This window comes from Lycorma delicatula, chromosome 9 (assembly GCF_047948215.1).
Source record: "Lycorma delicatula isolate Av1 chromosome 9, ASM4794821v1, whole genome shotgun sequence".
Classification (NCBI taxonomy): Eukaryota; Metazoa; Arthropoda; class Insecta; order Hemiptera; family Fulgoridae; genus Lycorma; species Lycorma delicatula.
The window spans coordinates 97792595-97815712 of record NC_134463.1 but is presented as its reverse complement, the minus strand read 5'-3'; the positions used below and the strand labels follow the sequence as shown (position 1 = coordinate 97815712).

At 29.7% G+C, this 23118-nt stretch overlaps 1 protein-coding gene across 1 annotated transcript in view; it reads left to right on the top strand.

Moving 5' to 3' along the window:
• The window catches only part of LOC142329737 (aminopeptidase N-like), a 90542-nt gene that overhangs the window by 42876 nt on the left and 24548 nt on the right, over window positions 1-23118 (top strand). Inside the window, exons 6-11 of the mRNA XM_075374477.1 lie at window positions 6078-6261; window positions 6438-6591; window positions 10302-10395; window positions 12350-12512; window positions 17861-18053; window positions 20917-21194. Of these exons, the coding sequence (XP_075230592.1) occupies window positions 6078-6261; window positions 6438-6591; window positions 10302-10395; window positions 12350-12512; window positions 17861-18053; window positions 20917-21194 (1066 nt within the window). The remainder of the gene's footprint in view (window positions 1-6077; window positions 6262-6437; window positions 6592-10301; window positions 10396-12349; window positions 12513-17860; window positions 18054-20916; window positions 21195-23118) is intronic.

Genomic DNA, 23118 nt, shown 5'->3' with positions numbered 1-23118 from the left:
ATGTCGATGTTTTTCTTTACATTTGAAATTAACAAATGTTTGTTTTTTAAAATCACCAAATAAAATAAATGTAATTGAAAAGTGTTTAATAAAATGTGAATTATTTTTAGTTGTTTACTGACTAAGGTTAATTATATTTTAATACCAGGTAACCTTAAAAATATTAAATTCAAATTTTACTTTAAAAATCTCAATTTGAAGCATAATTATTAGTAAGTGTGATTTTGTTACAGAAGAGTAATTTATGCTAAAAAAAGTATAGCAATTAATAATACTATTCAAACAATTCTGGAACAGCAGAATTAAAAATAAATACCATCAGTTGCTAGTAATTAAAAGATATTATAAGTCAATTGAAATAAGTCAATTGTGCCTTTTGGTTTGTGTTTAATTACTGAAACTGAGTTTTTTTTAATTAACCTGTCTGTTTTTATTACAAAAAATAATTTTTTTCAGTGGTATTTTATTGTTACTTCTACAAAGTGCAATTAACAAAACAAGGTTTTAGGTAATTTATAAAAAAAAAGATCAAAATAAATGCATGACACTCATACATATAGACTAGACATAAAACATGTTACCATATAGCTTTCTATCATAAAAAAGGATAGAAATATATTAAAGCTACTGGATGAATTATGTTTACAAATAATTGTGATATAATAGAGGTAACTAATATATGATCGTATGAACTGTCAATAGTTTTGAGTGACTGTCATAATAAAATGAATGAAAGTGGTTATATCTTATACATAAATTGTAAAGTTTGTTGATCTGTCTATTTGTTTGCAACAGCGTGATGTGAGAATCTACCAACTGATTACTTTCAATTGTATAGGACACATTCCTGTTGCCCCAAGGAAGGTTTTAAGCCGTACATTGAGGCTCTAGCCTCCTTGAGGGTAAGATCTTAAAAATATCCATTATAGAAACAAAAATTAACCTTTTACTTCATCCTATTTCTGTCACAATGGTAACAGAAATGCAATGAAGTAAAATGACTAATTTTTTTTTAATGAATATGAGTAAAATATTTGCACGTATTCTCACAACCATGAGGATAATAAAACGTATTGGGGTTCCAGGAGGCAGAACACCCTGATCAGCTAGTACAGTATATATTTATTTATTTATACATATACAGAGTGATTCAAAGAAACGGGAAATTAAAAAAATTAAATAATGTTAATGAAAAATTTTTTTTAGAAAATGAATTTTATTTCATGTAATTGTACAAATGTTGACATTTTAGGATACATACATTTTAGTTTAGTTTTTAAGATGACATCTTGCAAGTGACCTCCTCTTCTACGTAAACACTCACGAAGTCTCTTCGTTAAATTGTTCATGGTTTGACGTAACATCTCAACTGCAATTTCCGTAATTGCTTCTCGGATCTTTGCCTTCAGTTCTTCCGTTGTAGCAGGTCTACTGTGGAACACTTTGCCTTTAAGGTGACCCCACAAAAAGTAATCGTAAGCTGAGAGATCAGGCGATCTGGGAGGCCATCTAGTGTCACCATTTCGTGAAATGACACGTTATCCAAACAATCGGCGTACAGCTGCCATCGATATTCATCCAGTATGTGACGTTGCTTCGTTTTTTTGAAACCAGGCTGTGTTAAGAATCGGTGGAAAACTCTTTTGTTGTTCCACAACAAAGGTTTCAAGCACGGCTACGTAACGAGCCGACGTCACTGTAATTGCAAGACCGTTGTCATCCTCAAAAAAATAAGGGCCTATAACACCGTAAGATGACATAGCTCACCACACGGTCACTTTCTGGCTGTGCAACGGACGCTGGTGTAGCTGCGTAGGACTTTCTTGTGCCCAGTATCTGAAATTTTGCTTGTTAACAAAGCCACTGAGGTGGAAATGCGCTTCGTCTGACAACCACAGTTCGTGAACAAACTCTTCGTTGTCATTTATCTTCTGAAGCATTACATTACAGAATTGTGCTCGCACAACTGCATCGTTCGGTTTCAGTTCCTGGACGATCTGCAACTTGTACGGATGGAATTGCAAGTCCTTCACTAACATTCTTCGAACACTTGAACTATGCAATTGTAAAGATGCTGAGAGACGACGGATTGACCGATGTGGACTTCGTGTGACAGCATCTTGTAAAGCTTGAATATTCTGCGGTGTACGGACGGTTCGCTCACGGCCGGGAGGTTTCTTTTTCATTGCCGAACAAGTTTCCTCAAAATTAGATATCCATGTTTTAATTGCATGTGCTGATGGAACACGGTCGTGCCGTCCCAGATTAAAATGACGACGAAATTCTCTACGCGCTCCCTCCACACTGTCATTGTTTTTGTAAAACGCTTTCATAGCAAATGCACGTTGCGCACCACTCCAAGGATCCATGACAACTAAATGGCAGGTTAGGTTAGAGAGGCTGGCGTTACTTATTAAGTGGTACCAATCGCCCACGGCTACCAACACAACTTTCAAAATTTCCTGTTTCTTTGAATCACCCTATATAACAGAGTATAAGTAAATTTAATTCACAGCCAAAGGCAACCAATCTGCTTATAGAAACTCTAGCTTGCATATAACCTTGTTCATAACTGTTCTTGATTATATTTACCTTCATTACATACAATAACTTCCTTATTAACAATAAAAAAAGAAAAACAACAATTTTTACATCAATTAGAATCACACACTTCTATTATTAATAAAAGTCACAGTTAAACTCATTTCACTCAATCCTTAAAAAAATTCTAATTTAGGCAGAAAATTTCTAATTTAGGAATTTGATGTTCAACTTATTTTCAATGCAGCATTTGTTTAATTTCTTCTTTAATAACCCTTTTCATATTGATATTTTTTAACATGTTATAAGCCACAGGTCCAATGTATTTGAATGATCTATATTCCATTGTAGTGCTGAATTTGGAACCATAACATCTCCATTGGTTTGTTTCCTGGTCCTGACATCATAAGATCAATTTATAAGCTCCAATTTATTTATATATCTCAAAATAGAAAATATTATGTATGAATTTTTTATATTTGGTATTTCACTTCCATTGTATAATGTGCTTGTGCTATATCTGATATTTTTACAGAAGATTATTTTCAGGTCCTTATTCTGCAACATCTGAAGTGATTTTAATGCATTTTTATATGCTGATCCCCAAATTATACGTCCATAATTTAATACTGAATGGAACATCGCAAAATAGATCATAAATGGATTGGGTACATTCATAAGAGGTTGGATTCTTCAAATTAAGCATGCTGTCTCCTTAGTCTTTGCACTATTCAACTAATGTGCTTCTTCCACTTCAGGTTACTGTCAATATACAATCCTAACAATTTCAAAGAATTTATTCTTCTTATTGTAACAACTCAGTTACATTTTGATCTGTAGGCATGTTGATTCTAATGCTGTCATATACCAGCAGACTGTCCATATATGCTCAAAATGGAATAAAATAGATCTTATAGAAATTAACTGTGAAAGACTTACTGGCAAATAGAGTCAAGTAACTTCTTGATGTCAGCCCACACCAGTTCCAACAGCTCTTCCCAAGTACTAGAAAAATACAAGTTGTGACATCCACATTCACACAAATAGTTCCCCTACAGTTCAAAAATTTCAATAGGTCATTAATATGTAATAAAAATAGGAATAGTCTAAGAACAGTACTGTGCAACTCCATACTTCAATATTGCTTTGCCACTTAAAATATTATTAATTTTTATTCTGGTTCAAATAACTACTTAATAGTTTATGAAAATTCCTTTGAAAGCCATATATTTCCAATTTGTTTAGCAAAGTTTTATGACAGATGGTATCAAAAGCCTTAGATCAAGAGACAGTGCTAATACTTTTGTCCTCTTATCCATCTTGTCGTAAATTTCACCTACTAGTGAAATTATAGCCGCTCTGAAGAATTTTTTTCCTAAACCCATATTGCTTATTTCATAATATTTTGGATCCACAAATAACTCTAATCTAGATACCAGACATTTCTAGATTTTATTTAGACACAACGTGATTGTAGTTGTCTAACAAGTTGCAGAAACTCCTCCGAACACCATCTTTGTAGATAGACGTAATGTATTCTGTCTTAAGTGATTCTGGATATACACCTCACTCAAAACATTTATTAATTTTTATGGAGATAGGTTCTGCACGTATATTTGTTGCTTCTTTGTATACTATTAATGGCACACCATAAGGAACTGTAGATTTCTTTTAATAACTTTTCTTTTGATTGCAGCTGATTTAAGAAAACATGAGCTTAAAATCATCTTGTTATTTGAAGTAGTGCTTTTAATTTTTATCTCATAAGCTAATTTTTCTCCAACAATTGAAAAATATTCGTATATTAGACATTAATTTTTTATTGCATGTCTCTTCATTTTTCATTCAATGTCATCTGAAAATTTTCAAACTTTTTAGTATTATTGTAGTTTTGAATTTTGTGCTATAGTTTGCTAGGATTATTTCTAATTCCCAAAATTCTTTCAGAATCTTAATTTATTTTAGCTTGTCTTATTAGACCAATTAGTTACTTTTGTAACTTTTATTGTAATATTCTGTTCTCCAAATTTCTTCTATCGTGCAAATATAATATTGCTTTAGTTCTGAATAAATTTAACAGTGCTGTAGTCATCCAAGATTTCATACCCCTACCACTAACCAAAAAATGCATAACTATAACTGCTTCAACATGTTTCATTATTTTAACCAACAAACTTTTAATACATTTGCCTGAGTGACCATTAGTTACTGAAGCTCTCCACTCATCATTCCACTTTGAATCAATAAGCTGGGGTGTAAGCTTGATTAAGTAAGCTTATGTTATATTGTATAGGAATAAGCAAGTTTTGGTTATTCTTTTAGGTTCAGAATTAAATAAATCTTTAGTTTTACTACCTTTATAAAGAAAACCTGCTATCACTGGAAAGTGATCAGTAAATTCATTTTTCAAGATTATTCCAGTTATTTGTAATTATAGAGCTTTTGATAAATATATGATCTATACAAGTTCTACTATCATTATCCACTCTTGATGGTTTATTGATTACTGGTAGATATCCTTCAATACTGAGAGTGTTCATATATTTAGACATTATTATTATCCAGCAAAATATCAATATTCAAGTCCCACATAAACTAAGATATTCCGTCATTAGGTTAGTGATAAATAAGCCAATAAATCAACATCAGAGCTCAGAGGTTTGTACAAAGCCAATAATTGTATCTTTGATTTTACTTGATTAAATTCAACCTTGATAGCTCAATATTCACCAATTTACACCAACAACCTTTTCTGGAATATAACATTTTTTCTTAATATAGACAATAGTTTCATTGGTTTGATTGAATTTACTTTCATTGTATATTAGATTATAAACTTCTGTGTGTGTGTATGTGTATTATTTTACTGAGATTAATCTTTTTAAGATTCATATTATTCTTCTGTACTGCTAAATTATATTAAATAAACCACCTAGTACAGAACATTGAGATAAACATATATGCTATAAAATTAAATATATTAGAAAAATATTACATATGTAATAATTAAAAAAAAATTTAATTTGATAAACCATCAGTCAGTGTTTGAGGGAGATGGTCTTATAAAAACCACAACAGATAGCAGCACTCATGTACATTAATAAATAATTTTCATTATTATAGTATTTTTATTTTAAATCTTTATTATCCAATAATGGAATTATTTCAATTGTGACTGAGGATGTGAGGGGGATCTTGCGAAAGTACTTTCATGAAAAAAATAATGTAAGCTATGTCTTATTTCAATACTAAGTTTAAACATATATATATATATATATATATATATATATATATATATATATATATGTATTTATAGAGTGTGTGTAGTGTGTATAAGGAAATTATAAATTCTATTGTGTGTATTTTGATGTGCTGTTAACTGATATGTAATAAAATACTTATCCCATTAAAAAAGGCTTGTTTTCTAGCTTGACTTTGTGACAGCTTTAACTAAAAGTAAATAATTCCATAATAAAACATCATTTTATGACATTTAACAAATATTTTAATTAATTTTATTTGTGTATTTTAAACAGGGAATCAAGGCTTTTATATCAGAAAGGTATCTCCACAACAGAAGATCTTAGAGATATAGCAATGGTCATAGCACATGAATTTACACACCAGTGGTTTGGTAATCTAGTTACACTGGACTGGTGGAGTTATACTTGGCTAAATGAAGCTTTTGCAAGATATTATCAGTATTTCATCACTTTACAGGTGAAGATTCTAATTTATTATTAATAATATCCAGTTAATGGTAAGATGTAAACATATTCAGTTATAAATATTTTAGACTAGTATTTAATATAGAATTGATATGTAGGAAAGTTGTCAGCTATCTTCCTTAAATGAATTATAATTGGCATTAAGAAGGAGAATTGTTTAAATTTCAGGTATATCCAGATTGGAGGCTTGATGAACAGTTTGTCGTTCTGGTGGTTCATGGAGCTTTAGCATATGATTCTAGCCCTCATCATGCTTTGACAAGTAATATAGAAAAGAAGGATGATATAAGTGACATGTTTGATTCAGTAACATATAATAAAGGTAAATAAAACTATTAAAACTAGTTCATAAATATTTTTCATACATTTTGTTACAACAAATACAGAGTGTTCAGAAAGTTGCTGCACACTAGAATTATGGAAGTGTAATGACAAAACTTTCTTAATTATTACTTTGAATTTTTATTTCATTATTTTATAGAAACGAATGTTACAATAATTGGGTTGGTTTACAAAAGGTGTTGAAAATTACCTCCTCTTCCAACAATACAACATGCACATGTTTCAATTTGTTTTCAAACACTTTAACCAACTGATGTGCTGCAGTGTCTCGTAGATATGTTTTTATTGCGGTTTTTATTTTGTCTATCATGTGTGGTCTGTTATGATGCACTGCTTGCTTCGCTGCCCCACAGAGAAAGTAAACTTGGGTGAATCAGATCAGGTGATTGAGAAGGCCATAAACCCCTTAAAATGATTCATTCCCCAAAAAAAATTTTGTAAAAAGTCACTGATCTGTTAGCTTTGTGCGCTGTGCCCCCATCTTGTTTGAACCAACCAGATTGATTTCCATTTCTGTTAACTGACTAATGAAGTTTGTTAAAACAGCACAATAACAATCACAATCTACTGCATTTTCAAAAAAAAAATTGAACCCACAATACACGTTAACCAGGCTCCAGTCTTTGCTTTGTGTAAAGATTGTTTGTGTAATTCATGGGGATTAGTTGTTGACCACAGTTGTGTATTTTGTGAATTAATATACCCTCTCATATGAAACCACGTTTCATCTGTAAAAAAAGTAATGTCAAGGATACCTATGGAATTTTGGCCAATGAAATGATTAAAACATTGACAATAATTTAGTCTTTTGGCTTGATCTGTAGGTTTCAGTTCTTGAACACACATTACTTTGTAGAGAAGTCCCAGTTCTTGTCTTACAGTTATATGTGCAGTACCAAATCCATTATTTTCCTACTGTGCTAACTTATGCATCTACATGATGGACTTTCAGCCATGGTATCCAAAATATAAAGCACCTTTTTTTTTTTAGTTTAGGTGGACTTCCACTTCGATCAACATCTTCGACAGAGCATGTTGCCTGACATTTTTTGATAAGAGTTCAAACTGCATTGCAGTGAGGAACAGTAGTATAAGGAAACTTTTCAGAAAACTTGTGCTTCACTAAATCAATATACTTGTCACCTTCACAAAAGATGTGTTCAATGAGAAAAAGGCATTCCTCTACCAAATGAACCATTACATTTGTCGCAACTATTGATTCCAATAAATAAAAGGAAGCACGTTCAATTTCAACTCAACAACTGATGTCTTGATTTATTGCTGAGCAATGCCCAATGAACTCACAGGGCAACCAATATTATAACGCCCTAACGCTGAAAGTACAGAATGTACTACATAATTCTAAAGTATACTGCACAGCAACTCTCCAAACACTCTGTTTTACTCTATTAATATATATATATATATTTTTTTTTTCATTTAATAATTTTTAAGTTTAATTTTTAATATTATCATCTATTCAGCTAATGAATGAATATTAATAAACACAGATTTATATTTGCATGTATTTATTATTAGCTATTTTAACATACAATATTTACAATTTTATAAAAATGAAATCAGTTCACGTTCAGATATTGAATAAAAAGACAGACAAAAAAAAATTGCAGAACTCAATATGTAATGTAAAGCCAACAGTATCCAGTTCTGGAAACAATCCTTTCAAACCTGGCTGTACTTTCTAAGTCTGTATCTAATACACGGTATGGATATTATGGTGCGAATCTTATTTTCTGCTTTTCAGTTTCTTTCACTCATTTACATATAAAGCTCTGAATATATTAAAACTTTGTTCAGTCTTTCATTACTTCCTTATTAATGCAAGGTTGACAGTACCTGAATTATATATCTGCATTTATTTTTTAATTTATCTATGTTCATCCTTCAGGAATGAAAATAACAGTTTAAAAAATAACTCCTTTAACCTCCTTACACAACGTGGCTGAAACTTAGATATCGTACTGTAAACATTTATGCGATAATGACTGTTCTAAAGGAAATTTTTTTACAATGCATTGTATAAACTGCAAGATCTTAATGTAAGGTATGAAAAATGCACTAAAAAAAAACAATTATTTTTCATTAGGAACTGAATAATGGTCAGATCATATTATAAGTATTATTTCAAATTAATTAATAATTACATAATAACATTTCTTACATTTTCATATAAGAAAAAACTAAATTGGGCCATGAATTCAATTTTTTGAATTGTTCTGATGACATACACGACTTCTAAAGTCAGTTTTTTTTTTGTTTAACACATTTTAGATAAAAATTTATATTAAAGATAAATACTCCTCATCATAGTCAGATTGTTATTAATCAAGAAGTCAAGATATTAGATCAGGTGGAAAAAATACAGACTTGATAATAAAGAAACTGTGAACTGATTTAAATTCCTAAACGTTCAGCCATAGATCTTTCATTTTATTATATTATAGGATTTGATAAAACAGAATTTTGTTTCATTTTGAGACATACGTCTCTAAACTTCACGATTAGAGTTAAACTGCTTTTGTCCAGTTTCTAAAGACTTTTTTCAGTGTCATTTACCGAAACCTACCAAATAATAAGATAATAAGGATATTCAAATCCTGTCAAAAGTATATAAACCATTAATTGAGTTTAAATCTGGTAAAATATCCAGGTATATTATAACATGTTATAAGAGATAGATAGATAGATATTTTGTAGATGTTTTTACAAAATGAAGTGTATTTTTAATTTGTTTACATATATATTTTTATAAACTTAAATATATGAATATTTATAACAATGAACTAACCAATTTTTTAATAGAATTTTTTAAAAAATTTCAAAATAATTTCAGTAATCTCTTTGACCATCTTCTTAGAGTTATGGTGTTGGTGTTCTCATCTGCTGATGGCTTCTTTTTTTTTTTATTAGGTAGTAGATATTTGAATGTGACCAAAAATTTTATTAGATTTGAAATGCCTACCCATTTAGTTCTTGGTTTTTGCAGTTATGTACTTCATAATTTTTAAGTGAAGATTTAATCCTTTTTTGTGTGTGTGTATATATACATATATATATAATATAAATTCTAACAGATAAACCATCTAGTACAGAATATTGAGATAAGACATATCTTACCTTAGTTCTTAGGTGGTTTATTTAATACAATTTAAATATAGTTTAACAGTACAGGAAAATAATATGAATCTTTAAAAGATTAATTTCATTAAGCAATGATGAATACATAAATATATATACATATATATATATATATATATATATACAACAAGTTTGTTTTTAATGATGGTGGATGTGTGTCTAAAAGATAATTATTGAAGATGTTGGAAAGATGACTGAAAACATTTCAAATTAAGTTTTAAAAAACAGTTTTTTTTTAAATTTAGTTGTTTGTTAATTAAAAAATTTATATTTAAAAAATTGTTATCATCACTAACCATTTATGGATAAAACCATAGCAAACTATATTTTTCTCCAAATATATAGTTGTATGACTTGTTTAATTTCTACTACAACTATTATGTTACACAAATACAATAAATTATTCTTTAAAGGTTCTTCTGAGAAATACTATCATTTATAATATGTCTCATATCATTGTAACAAATGTGTGAGAATATATTTTAGGAGGCTTTTTTTAAATTTATTCTTTATTTTTTTTTTTTTGTTTAGGAGCATCAATTGTAAGAATGATGGAGCACATACTAACCCCACCTAACTTTAAACAAGGAATATCAAAATATATAAAGACCATTGCTTCATCAAAGTAAGGAAAAACTTATATTAAAAAAAAATCATTAATAATTTCTTAGAGTTCTGCTATACTATACTTTGTTATTTTGTATTTGCATAATATACAAACTTTGAGTAAGTGGTAAGCATTTGCCATGGTTAAATAATTAATAAATAACCATACTATAAGTTATGAAATTATTTTTTCTTGTTGAATACATAAATAGAGAAAAATACATAATAGCTAGGAAAACTACTTTTTATATTAAAAAAACTTTATAAAAAATTAACTAATGTATTCTAACTGATAATTTATTAAACTACAAATTTAAATATTGATATTGATCAAATAATCATTATCATTAAATTCTTAAATGGTACATTACTGTGCTTTCTCAGTAATAAAAAGAAGAAAAGACACCAATAGATGTTCAACAAAAGGAAACTCATTGTTTCTCCATGGTTCAGGGATTGATATAGCATAAAAACTGTATAATGCAATAACTACAATAGGAAATGCCTGAATAATCTCCTTACTTATATCATAACAAATAACTGCTTACAGCAGAAAATTAAAGGAAAAGTTTGAGATAGAAGTGACTATAAAAGGAGAGAAATAATTATGTTAAGATTCACAAATGAAATTGTTCTTTTAGTAGAAACCAAACTTCAGTAACAAAAAAAAAAAAAATACTAAATGATGCGGATTTATTGCTAAAAGAGAAATTTGAATAAAACATAAGTAAGATTAAAATAAAAGTAAAGAAATACATTATAAAAGCCTATAATAAGTAATTAAATATTAAAATTTCAAGTAGGATTTCAATATAGTAGAAATTAACAAAATTCTGTTATTTCGGAGTAAGATTACAAAGATAAATAAATTAATGCAGACCAGCTGGTTCACAACTTCCTCCTTCTCCATGTCAACATACGGCCACATATAACAGCTCAGACTTGCAATTAACTTGATAAAATTCATTGGACACCTCTTGAATACCCACCATACAGTCCAGACTTCACTGTGCAATTACCACATCTTTGGTTTGCTGAAAGAAGCATTAGGAGGAGAAAGATTTGAAGACGATGCCGCACTTTATCACTATATGTGCAATTGATTGTTGGGGCAGCCATCTTGTTTTTTTTAATGAAGGGAGCAGGAAGCTACCTATCTGTTGGCGAAAATGTACTTCTGTTGAAGAAGACTATATAGGAAAATAAGGTAATTTATTTGTAATCTTATCTATTAATAAAGCTATGCAAATAAATTCCGGTTTGTATTTGAATGATCCTTTTGGTATCATCTTACTCGATTAAAATTTTAATATTAGAATATAATTATTTTTATTTTTTTTGAATTCACTGATTGAACTATATGGATGAAAGAGGAATTAGACCGGCTTCAGAATAGGCTTTCTATACAAAAATGAATAGAAAACAATGTTCCTAGGTAGGACCATAGAGAGAACTCTTCCCATTTAAATATGAAGGATGAAATCCTTCTAAAGGTTTTCACACCCTTAGTGTGGATACACGTGTTTAAAGCTAACAGAATACCATTGAGGAGGAAGGGATTAAGGATGAAAGGGTGAGTAATAAGAAAGGGATATTCTACCAACAAAGAGCTGGAAAATGAAACAAACAAATTCACCTTAAGTAGTGCTTTCAACTCTTCCGTACAGCTTATATCCATTCTACCCACATTCCCTGGAAAAATATGGTACTTTTTTCTAGATTGAAGCAGCGTAATACTGATCCCAAGTTAAATTTAACATTACAAAAAATTGCTAACCTCCAAATACAACAAAAGCACCAGAAAGCAGATTGGTTTCCTTATGGAAAATTCTCATCCATCCTCAGAACTGCATGGCTTATGGAAAGGTATTAGTAAATTATGAACCATTCAGCTAGATTTCTACTGTTTGGTGTTAAATTACTGAAATTTTAATTAATTTTTTTACAAATTTATATTACTTAAAATTTTACAGACAAGTTGCCACTCCAAATGATTTATTTAAAATACTATCAACAGAAACACCAGCAGGATTAAAACATGATTTTGAAAGTGTTATGAAGACATGGACTGAACAATCTGGATATCCAGTTATTAATGTTACAAGAAACTCTAATAGTAGTATTACAGTCTCTCAGGTAACTTATTTTACTGAACGTAACTAATATTAATTACAAAGAGATTTTATATCAAAATTAGACTAAGTATCAATGTCAGGTGTCACTTTGTGGTTGTAAACAATCTGATGTGAGACAAAAATCTACTCTGAAAATGGCAATATAACCAGCATTCCTTATCAAAATCATTAGGATAAATGAGGATTGAACTGCTTTCTGCATTACATTTTTCATTGAATTGGCTGTATTGTTAATTATCAGCATGCCAAGCCTAAGAAAATGCACTTGATAATTGGGTTTACTTTCATAGTGAAATGATACCTTTGCTTTGACCAGCACAGGGACTAGTCATATAATAAACATCAATACTTTCAGAGAAAGAAAATCAGGTTAATATCTTCAGAAATTAAGATGCTTTGCATACATCACAATCATAAATGAAAAATAAAATTAAAAATTTTTAAAAACCCATGATGAAAAAACCTTAAAAAACATTTTACCTTATAATCCTCTGTGATAATGTGATATTGAAGACAATATGACAATGTTTTTTTAAGACAATATCACAATTTCACAGAGGATTATACAGTAAAAATTGTTATTTAATTGAATTTTTTAAGGTTTTTTCATTGTAGGATTTAAAAAATTTTTAATCATATTTTTTATTTATTACTTTTTAAAGATTAGTAGGCCTGTGCCTAACAATGGGATCTTTATAGGTTTATTATGATGATGATGATGAAAGTTTAGTATACTTGACCAGGGCAAATTATTTAATAATCCACACAACAATGTACCCTTGCTGGAGTTAGAAAGACTTAAAAACATTCAAAAAAGCCATTTTGAAGAAATATATCTACTGCAGTGCTCTCTGGCAGCTTATAACCGTAAATCTAATCTAAGAACCTGCACTGAAGTGACACCTACGTAATACAAAAAACCAAATCAAAATTGGCTCAATCATTTTAGAGAAACACATCTACTGCAGCACCCCCTGGTGGCCTATAACTGTAAAACTAATCTAAGAACCTGTTCTGAGATGATACCTATGTAATGCAAAAAACCACATTGAAATAAGTCCAGTAGTTTTTGAGGAAAATGGTAACAGACGTACACACACACAAAACCTTTTACCCCAAACACATATACCATCTCTGTTCCATTGTGGGTAAAAAGACTATAAAATAGCGTATAAAATTAAATGTACTCCTAAAAGAAAACAATGCATTATACACACCGATTCTAATCAGTAGTGGAGATTACAATTATAGTATTTTAGTTATTACTAGTGCAACAAAATAATATAATGCACTAGGTTTAACTTGTTAAAAGAATAATTTTAAAATACCAATTAACTTTTGCTTAAAACAAAATAACGGTATTCATTCTATGTAACCTCCTATGTGCAAAAACCTAATTTTTCAGGAGAGCAGAAAAACCTTTGAAATTGAATTAACAGAATGTAATATTACAGTTATATCGTAAATTTAATCTAAGATGTCTAATTACCTGTTTTTTAAGATAAATTCTTTGTATAATTTGCCTTTTTGCTTGTAAACAAGGTTTTTTCATCTATTACTCAATTAGATTTCTTCCAATTAGAAAAAATATGTATGTGTTTATTTTACCAAATAGGTGATTTCAAACAATGGTGATCAACTACATAGGGCCTTTTGAACTTTACTCTTGGGTGTTTTAAACACGTTATAGTTGAAAAATATGCTTTGAAAAACATCTGCTGCCTAGAAACTTAATTTTGCCTGCTTTTTTCTTAAACTGAAACCTAGTACAAGTGTTCATGATATTATTAGATTCTTTATATTATAAAATGTTTTTCTTAATTATTGACGTTACTAGGAAAAAAAATAATTGTAGAGATAGAAAGTAAAGACATTACTCACAAAACAATTTTATTTTTTTAGATAACAGTACAAAAATACATCATAAGAGATATTTAATTAGTATCTTATCCTTCTGACCTAGAACTTAGTAATATTATAAATTAATCAGACTTTTATAAACAAAAAATTAAACTTGGTATAGAATTATTACCATTAGATTTACAAACTAAAAATAAATCTAATGATTAACTGTTGCTTTATTAGTACACTATGAAAATATAAAAACACTCTTAAAAAATTAAAATAACAGTTCTATACACTATATTTTTACATAATAAATGTACAGTATAATATTATTTCATTAAAAATATTAATTTGTTGACACCTTTCTTTAAATTTTTTATTTTTTTATTTCTTTTTACCTTAACATGTTCTGTTGGTCCTCTTTTTCCTGGACAACTGAATGGAAGACCATCATAGAAGGACCAAAAATTTTTATCTGTAACTTTTTTAAGCTCCTGCAGATGTGTTTATTTCTTCATGTCACTTATAGGGATTCTTGAATTATATAATGGTAGCAGTTTTTGATTTTCATGTAACTTACGACGATGTTGTAAATGAGGCCAATGTTCATTGTAATCCAGTTTGTAATTAATTTCACTAGTTTCAAGATACTGTAGTTGCTGAATGTCAGTAACACATCTGTCACCAGTTTTTCTTCCTGGTCTCAGAGAATACAAATTTCTTTTCATATTTTCGTAATTTTGAAAAACATCACAATTTACAACTTTAATTATGTATGGCTGTTCGGGGCGAGCCATCCTCATGCGACAAATATAGTCACTTGGTCCATTAATTGGGGGATAAAAGTACCCTTTAAGTGTTGCATGCACATTATCTGCAGCCAAATGTGTATGTCCTTTTTCCAAAATTAATTGATTAATTTCTATTGAATGCCTTATAGCAAAATCGCTTAAAGCTGATGCAAGGACTTTATTTCGGTTTTTATAATTGCTCCCATCAGAAATCAACTTTTTTGTAGCCACAACCTGCTTTTGATGAAAGGTAATCAATAATATATGTTGTAAACTTATTGCTAGAAACTCCTCCATCTGCCTCAAGCCACTGCCTCAAGGCAGATGGAGTCCATCTGCCTCCTCCATAGATACACATCTTTTGAATTTATCTCATATATTGTGAAATCACGAATTTGTAATTTCTGTTTATAATACATGGATGAGGCTTCAGTTTTTGGTGCCAGAAGGACACTCTGAAGGTCCATAACAATGACCCAAGTTCTTTTCATTAGCCTCTGCTACAGAATCTAGTCTAGCTTTTGTGCTTCTGTCCTTCTATTCAATGTGAAGCTGAAACTCTTCATCTGAAAGATTTCCGGCCTTGTGGGCACAACATACATCACACTGATCTTTTCTAGGTTTATGTATGGCAATAATAAGCTCTTTTTTTAAAATATTTGTGAACAAAGTGGCACCCATATATAACTAACAGTTATTTCTACTCCATTTAACATATTCCTCATGCATGTGATTCCATGATTTAAAAATTGATTCAACGTAAGTTTTACCAGTAGATTTTCGGCAATAATGGCTTGGTATCTTTGGAAGAAGTGCAGTCCACTCGAAAAGAAACTTGTGTTTCTCTAGTTGCTTTTTCATGTTCTTTTGAGCACTGATTTTATTTGCCTCTAGATTATGTTTTTCAACTATAGCCTGGCGTTTTAAATTTAAAAGAACTTTTCTCTTTCTTTTTTTATAATTTTATCAATCTAGTTCACCAATTGATTCAACATTCTCACTTCTTATTGGGTTGTTGTCCCGATCTAGAAACCCATCTTTTAAATGTATCCTCTCCAAGATCAAGTGTCTTTAAAAAATGTTTCTTCATACCCTTATCTTCTCTTCAGCATCATTTTCCAGCACATTGTCATGCCCCTCCAATTTCGCCTTTTTGAGATCTGTGGAGCTTGTTCTTTTAATAATGGACCTTGAATTAACTAAAGTTGTCACAAATGTTTTTTTTCTTTCCATGAGATAAGATTATGCCAAAAATGATTAAGTATTTCCTGTCGCTTGGTATCAGATACCGTAGCTCACAAAAAAGTTTAATTTGATCTTTTCAAAGGTTCAGGTAATAAGACATGGTTACATCTATCTACCTTTTAGGGACCTAGCTTCCTTTACAATTGTTCCTACAACCTTTGTTCCAACTCTTTTATCTCCTAAATACTTTTTTCCTGAAGCTCTATTTAATGCTTTATGTTTTTTATCTTGGCAACACTTAATTTTTTGGGCTTTCTAACCTTATTTACTTCCTCACAAAAGGTGTTAGTCGCAGTAGGAATATTTGAGTCAACTTCCTCATTAATAACATTCAATTCAATACAAGGTCTTTCAAAACTTACAACATCAGAGTCAATCAATGGTGAAATAGCTCTTGAATTATTATTTGATGTGTTATTTGAGACAACTATATCAATAAATTCCAGCTGGTCTTCTACAACCTCAGTTATAGTGTAAGAGTCATCAGAAAGAACGTCAAATTGGAATGCCTGATCTGTAATCTTTTCATTGAGTATCTCATTTTGTATTTTTTTTTTCTTCAGCAACAGTATTATTGATAGTGATGGTTTCTGAGAAACTCTTCTTTTCTTGTGAATATTCATTGTTAGAATCTAAAAATTTATAGATAGCAGTGTTTACCTGAAATTGGTATCAATGAAATACAAAAAAGGATTCTATCTTCATTGGTTTCATCAAAAGAAGATCCATTTTGTTAAACTAATTCGATACTGGCATTTGCACTTACAAATGGCAGTATCAGTTGAAGGTATATTGCTGCTTTCAATATACCTTCAACTGATCTGAAATGATCTTGGGTACCTGAAAGAAAAAATCATAAAAGAGATTTCTTTTCTCATTACAGCATTAGCTAAAATTTTTTCCCCACATAAAGGAGTTCATAGACTTGTAGAGTTTAAAAAGCTGATTCCAGTGATATATCTAACTCAAAATCGATTTTTGAGGCACGTAGGAGGTTTCACAGAATGAATGACGATATACATTTTTATATTGTATGTAAATTTTCTTGCCACTTTTCTCAAAGTCTCACTGAATATAAATGGGAGGAAAATTCAATTACGTCAAACTGTTGGTTTAGATTTAAATTAACTTGATGGGTCAGGTTCCTATCTGATGAAAAACATTAGAAAAAAATTAGTTTATATCATTACTGCAATACTAATTTTAGAGGTGATTGATAGTTTCATTAGGTTACAAAAAAACTTTTGAAATAAACTTTGAAAAATGTTTGTTTTTTAAATAACTTTTGATAAACGTTCTGATTTGAGGACAAGATCAAACTGACATTTGGTGATTATCAGATGGAGAAGACAATCAAACTTGAGAAGGTTTGTTATCATGTACACTTTATACCTGTTATAATCAAATGAAATAAGTAAGAAATACTTAAAAGGAAAAGTACAATAATTTTGTTTTTATTTTATTTTAGAAACAATTTTTAATCAGCGGTGATGATACCTCTGATACCAAATGGTATGTTCCATTGACATATACCGACAGTAATGAAGCAAACTTTACCAATACAATTATTAGAGAATGGCTGGAACCAGCAATTCCACAGATAGAAATTAATATGACTCTGAGAACTGATGACTGGGTTATTTTCAACTTACAACAGAAAGGTAATAAGATTTCTATAGCCTTAAATAAATTAATTAAAATCATTAAATAATCGTATATATAATATCTAAATATTATAACTAGAGATTCAATAGCTGTGATAAGCAAAACTGGTAGGGTGGTTTGTTATTCTTTTTTTGAGGAATCTAATTTTGTAATTTTAAATGGTTAGATGAAAGGAGACTCATGGTGACCTACATGGTGGTGACCTTTGTAGGTGTGCAAAATTCATGATATTGTTGTTTTTATGACATCATCCTATACATTGTCAAGTATATATTTAAGGTTTGCTGATTACTTTTTCTGATTATTTATCTCAAGATTTTTGCTCATAATGACAGAATATTTGTCCACAGAATTATGGCTTAATATTCTCTGTAGTTACAGGAACATTGTTGACATAACGTACTTCTTTAAATCAATGATTGCTTTATATCAGGATACATTTCTTTCTATTAGGATATGTCATATTTTTTAGGCCAGTTTTTGTAAGTTTGATATGTTTATATGAGGTCATCGCTCTCTATACTGTCCTGTTTCAAATAACCATATTTGTTTATTTCAACAACCAGTAAAGTTCATGTTAATATCTGCAATAACTTGTCAACGTTAAAAAAAAACTGGATAAGTGTGATGAAAAATAAAAAAATTTAGTATGTCTTTTTTTAATAATAAAGTTTGCATTTAATACATTTTTTTAATTTCTATTTATATGACTGGCTATTTATTTTATGTGTATATTCAAAAAATTATATTTTAATGTTTTCATTATTTGTTTTTTATTGCAAATTCTTAAAAACATTTCTATTTATATTCAGCTACATGCCTTTTTAAATTATTAATAAATATAGTAAATTCCTATGTAAACACATCAACATTGATATCATTCTGTTACATGGATTTCTACTTTTTGAACTTTACTTGACCACACATATATTATATTGTGGGAGACAGAAATTTAATATGTTTTATCTTAAATATTTTATTTAAAATAAATATTTAATTTTTTTACATTTCATTTTAAATATTTAATTTCTAGAGTTTGGTTTTTTTATTAATGCACATGCTATATTTTATTTGTAACTGGGATTGTGTTTTTTTTTCTATTGCTGTTATTTGCTCTTTATGAGACATAATAAAGACCAAGAAAATTTTTTCAACCTCCTTTGAACTATGAATTATTGATTAAAAAAAAAATCTCTAAATAATGTTTATGAAAACTTATCTTATTTATTTTTGATTTATTTAATGGCGCATCAACCTTATTGGTCATTAGTGATACCTAGTGAATCACATGTATATAACACTTATAATTCACACTTATGTAATAATGCTGAAAATTCAAGTCCTTCAGATAATTTAGTTATCTCACAATTTGTCACTTTAAGCATTTTTCTAGATCTTGAGTTTCATTCTTACTGTTTGGTAGTGTGTACAGTTGTTAAATGTATTTAACTGGCAACTAACCCTGACAATATTCACATAAATTTCGCTCAAAAAATTAGTTTAAAAAAATATATAAATAAAAGTAACATAGTAAAATAACTAGGTTTAACATAAATAAAAAATCTGGTGTGGCACCACATCACTTCCTTGTACACCTATTAAATTATATATACACATTTTTTTTAAAATGAAAAGTTCATAAAATTTTATTTTATTAATAACGTATGATATTTTTTTCATATTTTTACTTCCTTGTACGAAGTAAAGGAAGTATTGTGATCACGAAAATTTCACTTTTCAGATTTCAACGGAAATATCCATTTTGACCATCCAAAAAACCATTTTGACTAGTTTCGGTATAAGCATCTGTACATACGTATGTATCTTGCATAACTCAAAAACGATTAGTCGAAGGATGTTGAAATTTTGGATTTAGGAGTGTTGTAACATCTAGTTGTGCACCTCTTTTTTTTGATTGCAATTGACTGAACCAAAGGTGTCCAAAAATGCCCAAAACCCAAACAACATTGAATTTTGGTCTTTCTCTTAACTGCCGTAATAAGCCCTCATTGAGATATTTTAAGGATATATCATCATAAGTGGTACTTATTTTCACTGGTTCAAGAGTTATAGCCAAATTTTAATTAATGAAATATTTAGATCATACAAGAGGAAGGCAGTCGATTGCAATCAAAAGGGAAGGTGCACAACTAGATGTTACAACAGTCCTAAATCCAAAATTTCAACATCTTATGATTAATCGTTTTTGAGTTATGCGACATAAAAACACGTACATACGTACGTTTACGTACAGATGTCACGCTGAAACTAGTCAAAATTGATTCAGGGATGGTCAAATTGGATATTTCCGTTTGAAATCTGAAAACGGAAATTTTTTGGTATCACTATACATTCTTTACTTCGTAGAAGGAAGTAGTAATAATGTATATATTCATGTATGCTTGTGCACATGCACGCGCGCGCGCCCATCCACCTGCCCATACACACACACACACGCATGCACACACACACACACACACACACAGAGAGAGAGAGAGAGAGAGAGAGAGAGAGAGAGAGAGAGAGAGAGAGAGAGAGAGAGAGAGAGAGAGAGAGAGAGAGAGAGAGAGAGAGAGAGAGAGAGAGAGAGAGAGTGAGAGAGAGAGAGAGAGAAACACACACATTTTGTATTTTGTTGTTAATATAATCTTTGTCTTCATAGTTGAATGCTCAAGTTACAATATTCAAAATGTACGATTTAGTAGACTACTGTTTGTTAAAAAGTATGTTGCAAATACTTATGCTATCTGTTAAATGTTTAAAGAAAGTAATTTCACATTGAACTTTATTAACAAAGTTCAGTGTTCATAGCTTTCCCTGACATAAAATTTAGTCTTAATTTATGATTTTTTTTTACAGGTTTCTATAGAGTGAACTATGATGAACAAAACTGGAACGCAATTATAAATCAACTGCATAAAGATCATTTAAAAATTGGTACACTGAATAGAGCACAGTTATTGAATGATGCTTTCAGCCTGTCAAGAGCTGGTTTAGTAACTTACAACACACTGTTTACATTAACATCATATTTACAAAATGAAATTGATTATGCACCTTGGGTTGCAGCAGTTGATGGTTTTACTTATCTCCTCAATCAGTACGCTAAAATGCCAGAAGTATTTGGATTATTACAGGTAAATAATACGATTTTACAATTTTATGAATATCTTTTTCTGGATGATCCATAAGTAGATAAGCAGATAATAAATTCACCATCATCTTTATTGAGGATAATGTATTAGGTGTTGATAGTGTAGACAAAGATATAGTGATTTTAGAATGAATTAGATGAAAGAATTCTGTGGCAGAATCTTGTAAAAAGGACAAGGTGTTATGCCATACATATAAATGTATGGATTATTTACATATATATATATATATTAGAATGTAACAATTTAAATGTAGGATATTTGGTTAGGCTAAGAGATTGACAGAACAGAAAACAATGGGTAAGTATACTAAACCAGTCAAACAATTAACTTATGACAAACACAAAATAAAAAAAATGTAATATGAAATCAAAATCTCCTTACAAAAATTTGAAATAATAAAATAATATTTTAGGCCACTTTTGAAACTAGTTGTGAAATATATTAAATGGCCATTATTTTAGTTAGAGTTGTCACCCTGAAGTTTTTTTTACCATCAAAAGTTTTGTTTTTCAATGTACTTTAAGGTGATGTGTCATAAACCTACCCTTTCCTTTAACATTTTTGAGTTTTCCCTGAATACTTAGATGTGTTGGTCTCATACCAAAAAATAGTTTGTTTTGCAGTTGTTAAATTTCATTTTTCTGTTTAACAGTTGAAAAGTTATTTAAGATTTCTAATATTTTATTAACACTGTATTACCAAAGCCCACATTCAACAACTTTCTGAGAAAGTGCTTGGTTTGGTAGCAACATAATTTAGTGAACTGTAACAGAATAAAATAATTTTCATGATGGTAGGCTAATACAGTATGTTTAGAAGTTTACTAGTTGCATTATTGAAATATGTCTTCATTATTAGTAATGAAGTATTGTAGCCTTTATTGTCAACATGAAAAACAATTCCTCCATTAATTATGAACCACAGTCAGTTCTTTTTTTTGTTCCAGTGTTAGTGTATAACAGGCTTACCGTTAATTTTAAAATAAATTATGCCATATTTAACAGCATATTGTATAGCTTTAGTAGACCTTTATCTTACCACTAAGCAGTTTAAATAAACTCAAAAGAATGTAAAGGAAAATTACTCTACTTTAGGTGCACCAGTAAAGTCTAAAATTCAAAATTTGGTGAAAAAATATCATTCAATAGGTTTTGTTACAAATTTAAAGAAACAAAGAACTGATAATGTTTGTTCACAAGAGGTCGTCGCAAATATTTTCTTTCGAGTTGAAAGGAGTCCTAATAGGTCAACTCAGTGTTTGTCACAGTAATATTTTATTAATGAGTTCTACATGAATTAAAGTTAAAAGTTATTCAGGAAATAAGGATCATGATAAGATTGACCTAAAACATGTTATGTAAGATTGTCCTAAGTAGCATTGAACAAGAAATACTGGATCCCTTTCTCTTTTACCCTTCATATGAGGCATGGTTTCATTTAACAGGATATGTAAATCGCAAATTACATCAACTGAACAACAGAAAATCCACTTGGATTTCAATTGAAACCTCTTCATGCCCTTAATATGTTTCATGTATGGTTATCGAGCGTGTAAATCTTTGGTCTGATTTCTTTGAAAATATTTGAATACAGGTGTGTACTGATGTATTTTAATAAAATTGTGCTCCAACTGACTCCTCATGAACTAGCATAACTTATTTTCAACAAGGTAGGGGCCACTTGCCACACATTAAGGCAAACTCTAGTCCATGTATATATTTTTTTACAGAAGAAAGGAATGTTGGTAAATTTTTATTGCCCATCAGTTGCCAAGATTTATCACCTCGTGATTTTTACCTTGGGCCTTGCTGAAAGGAAAGGTCTACAATGAGAACTCTTGAAGAGTACTCTCAAGAAGTTAAAGAACCCTATTCAACAGGTGTTATCAGCATTTCAAAGAAAGGAC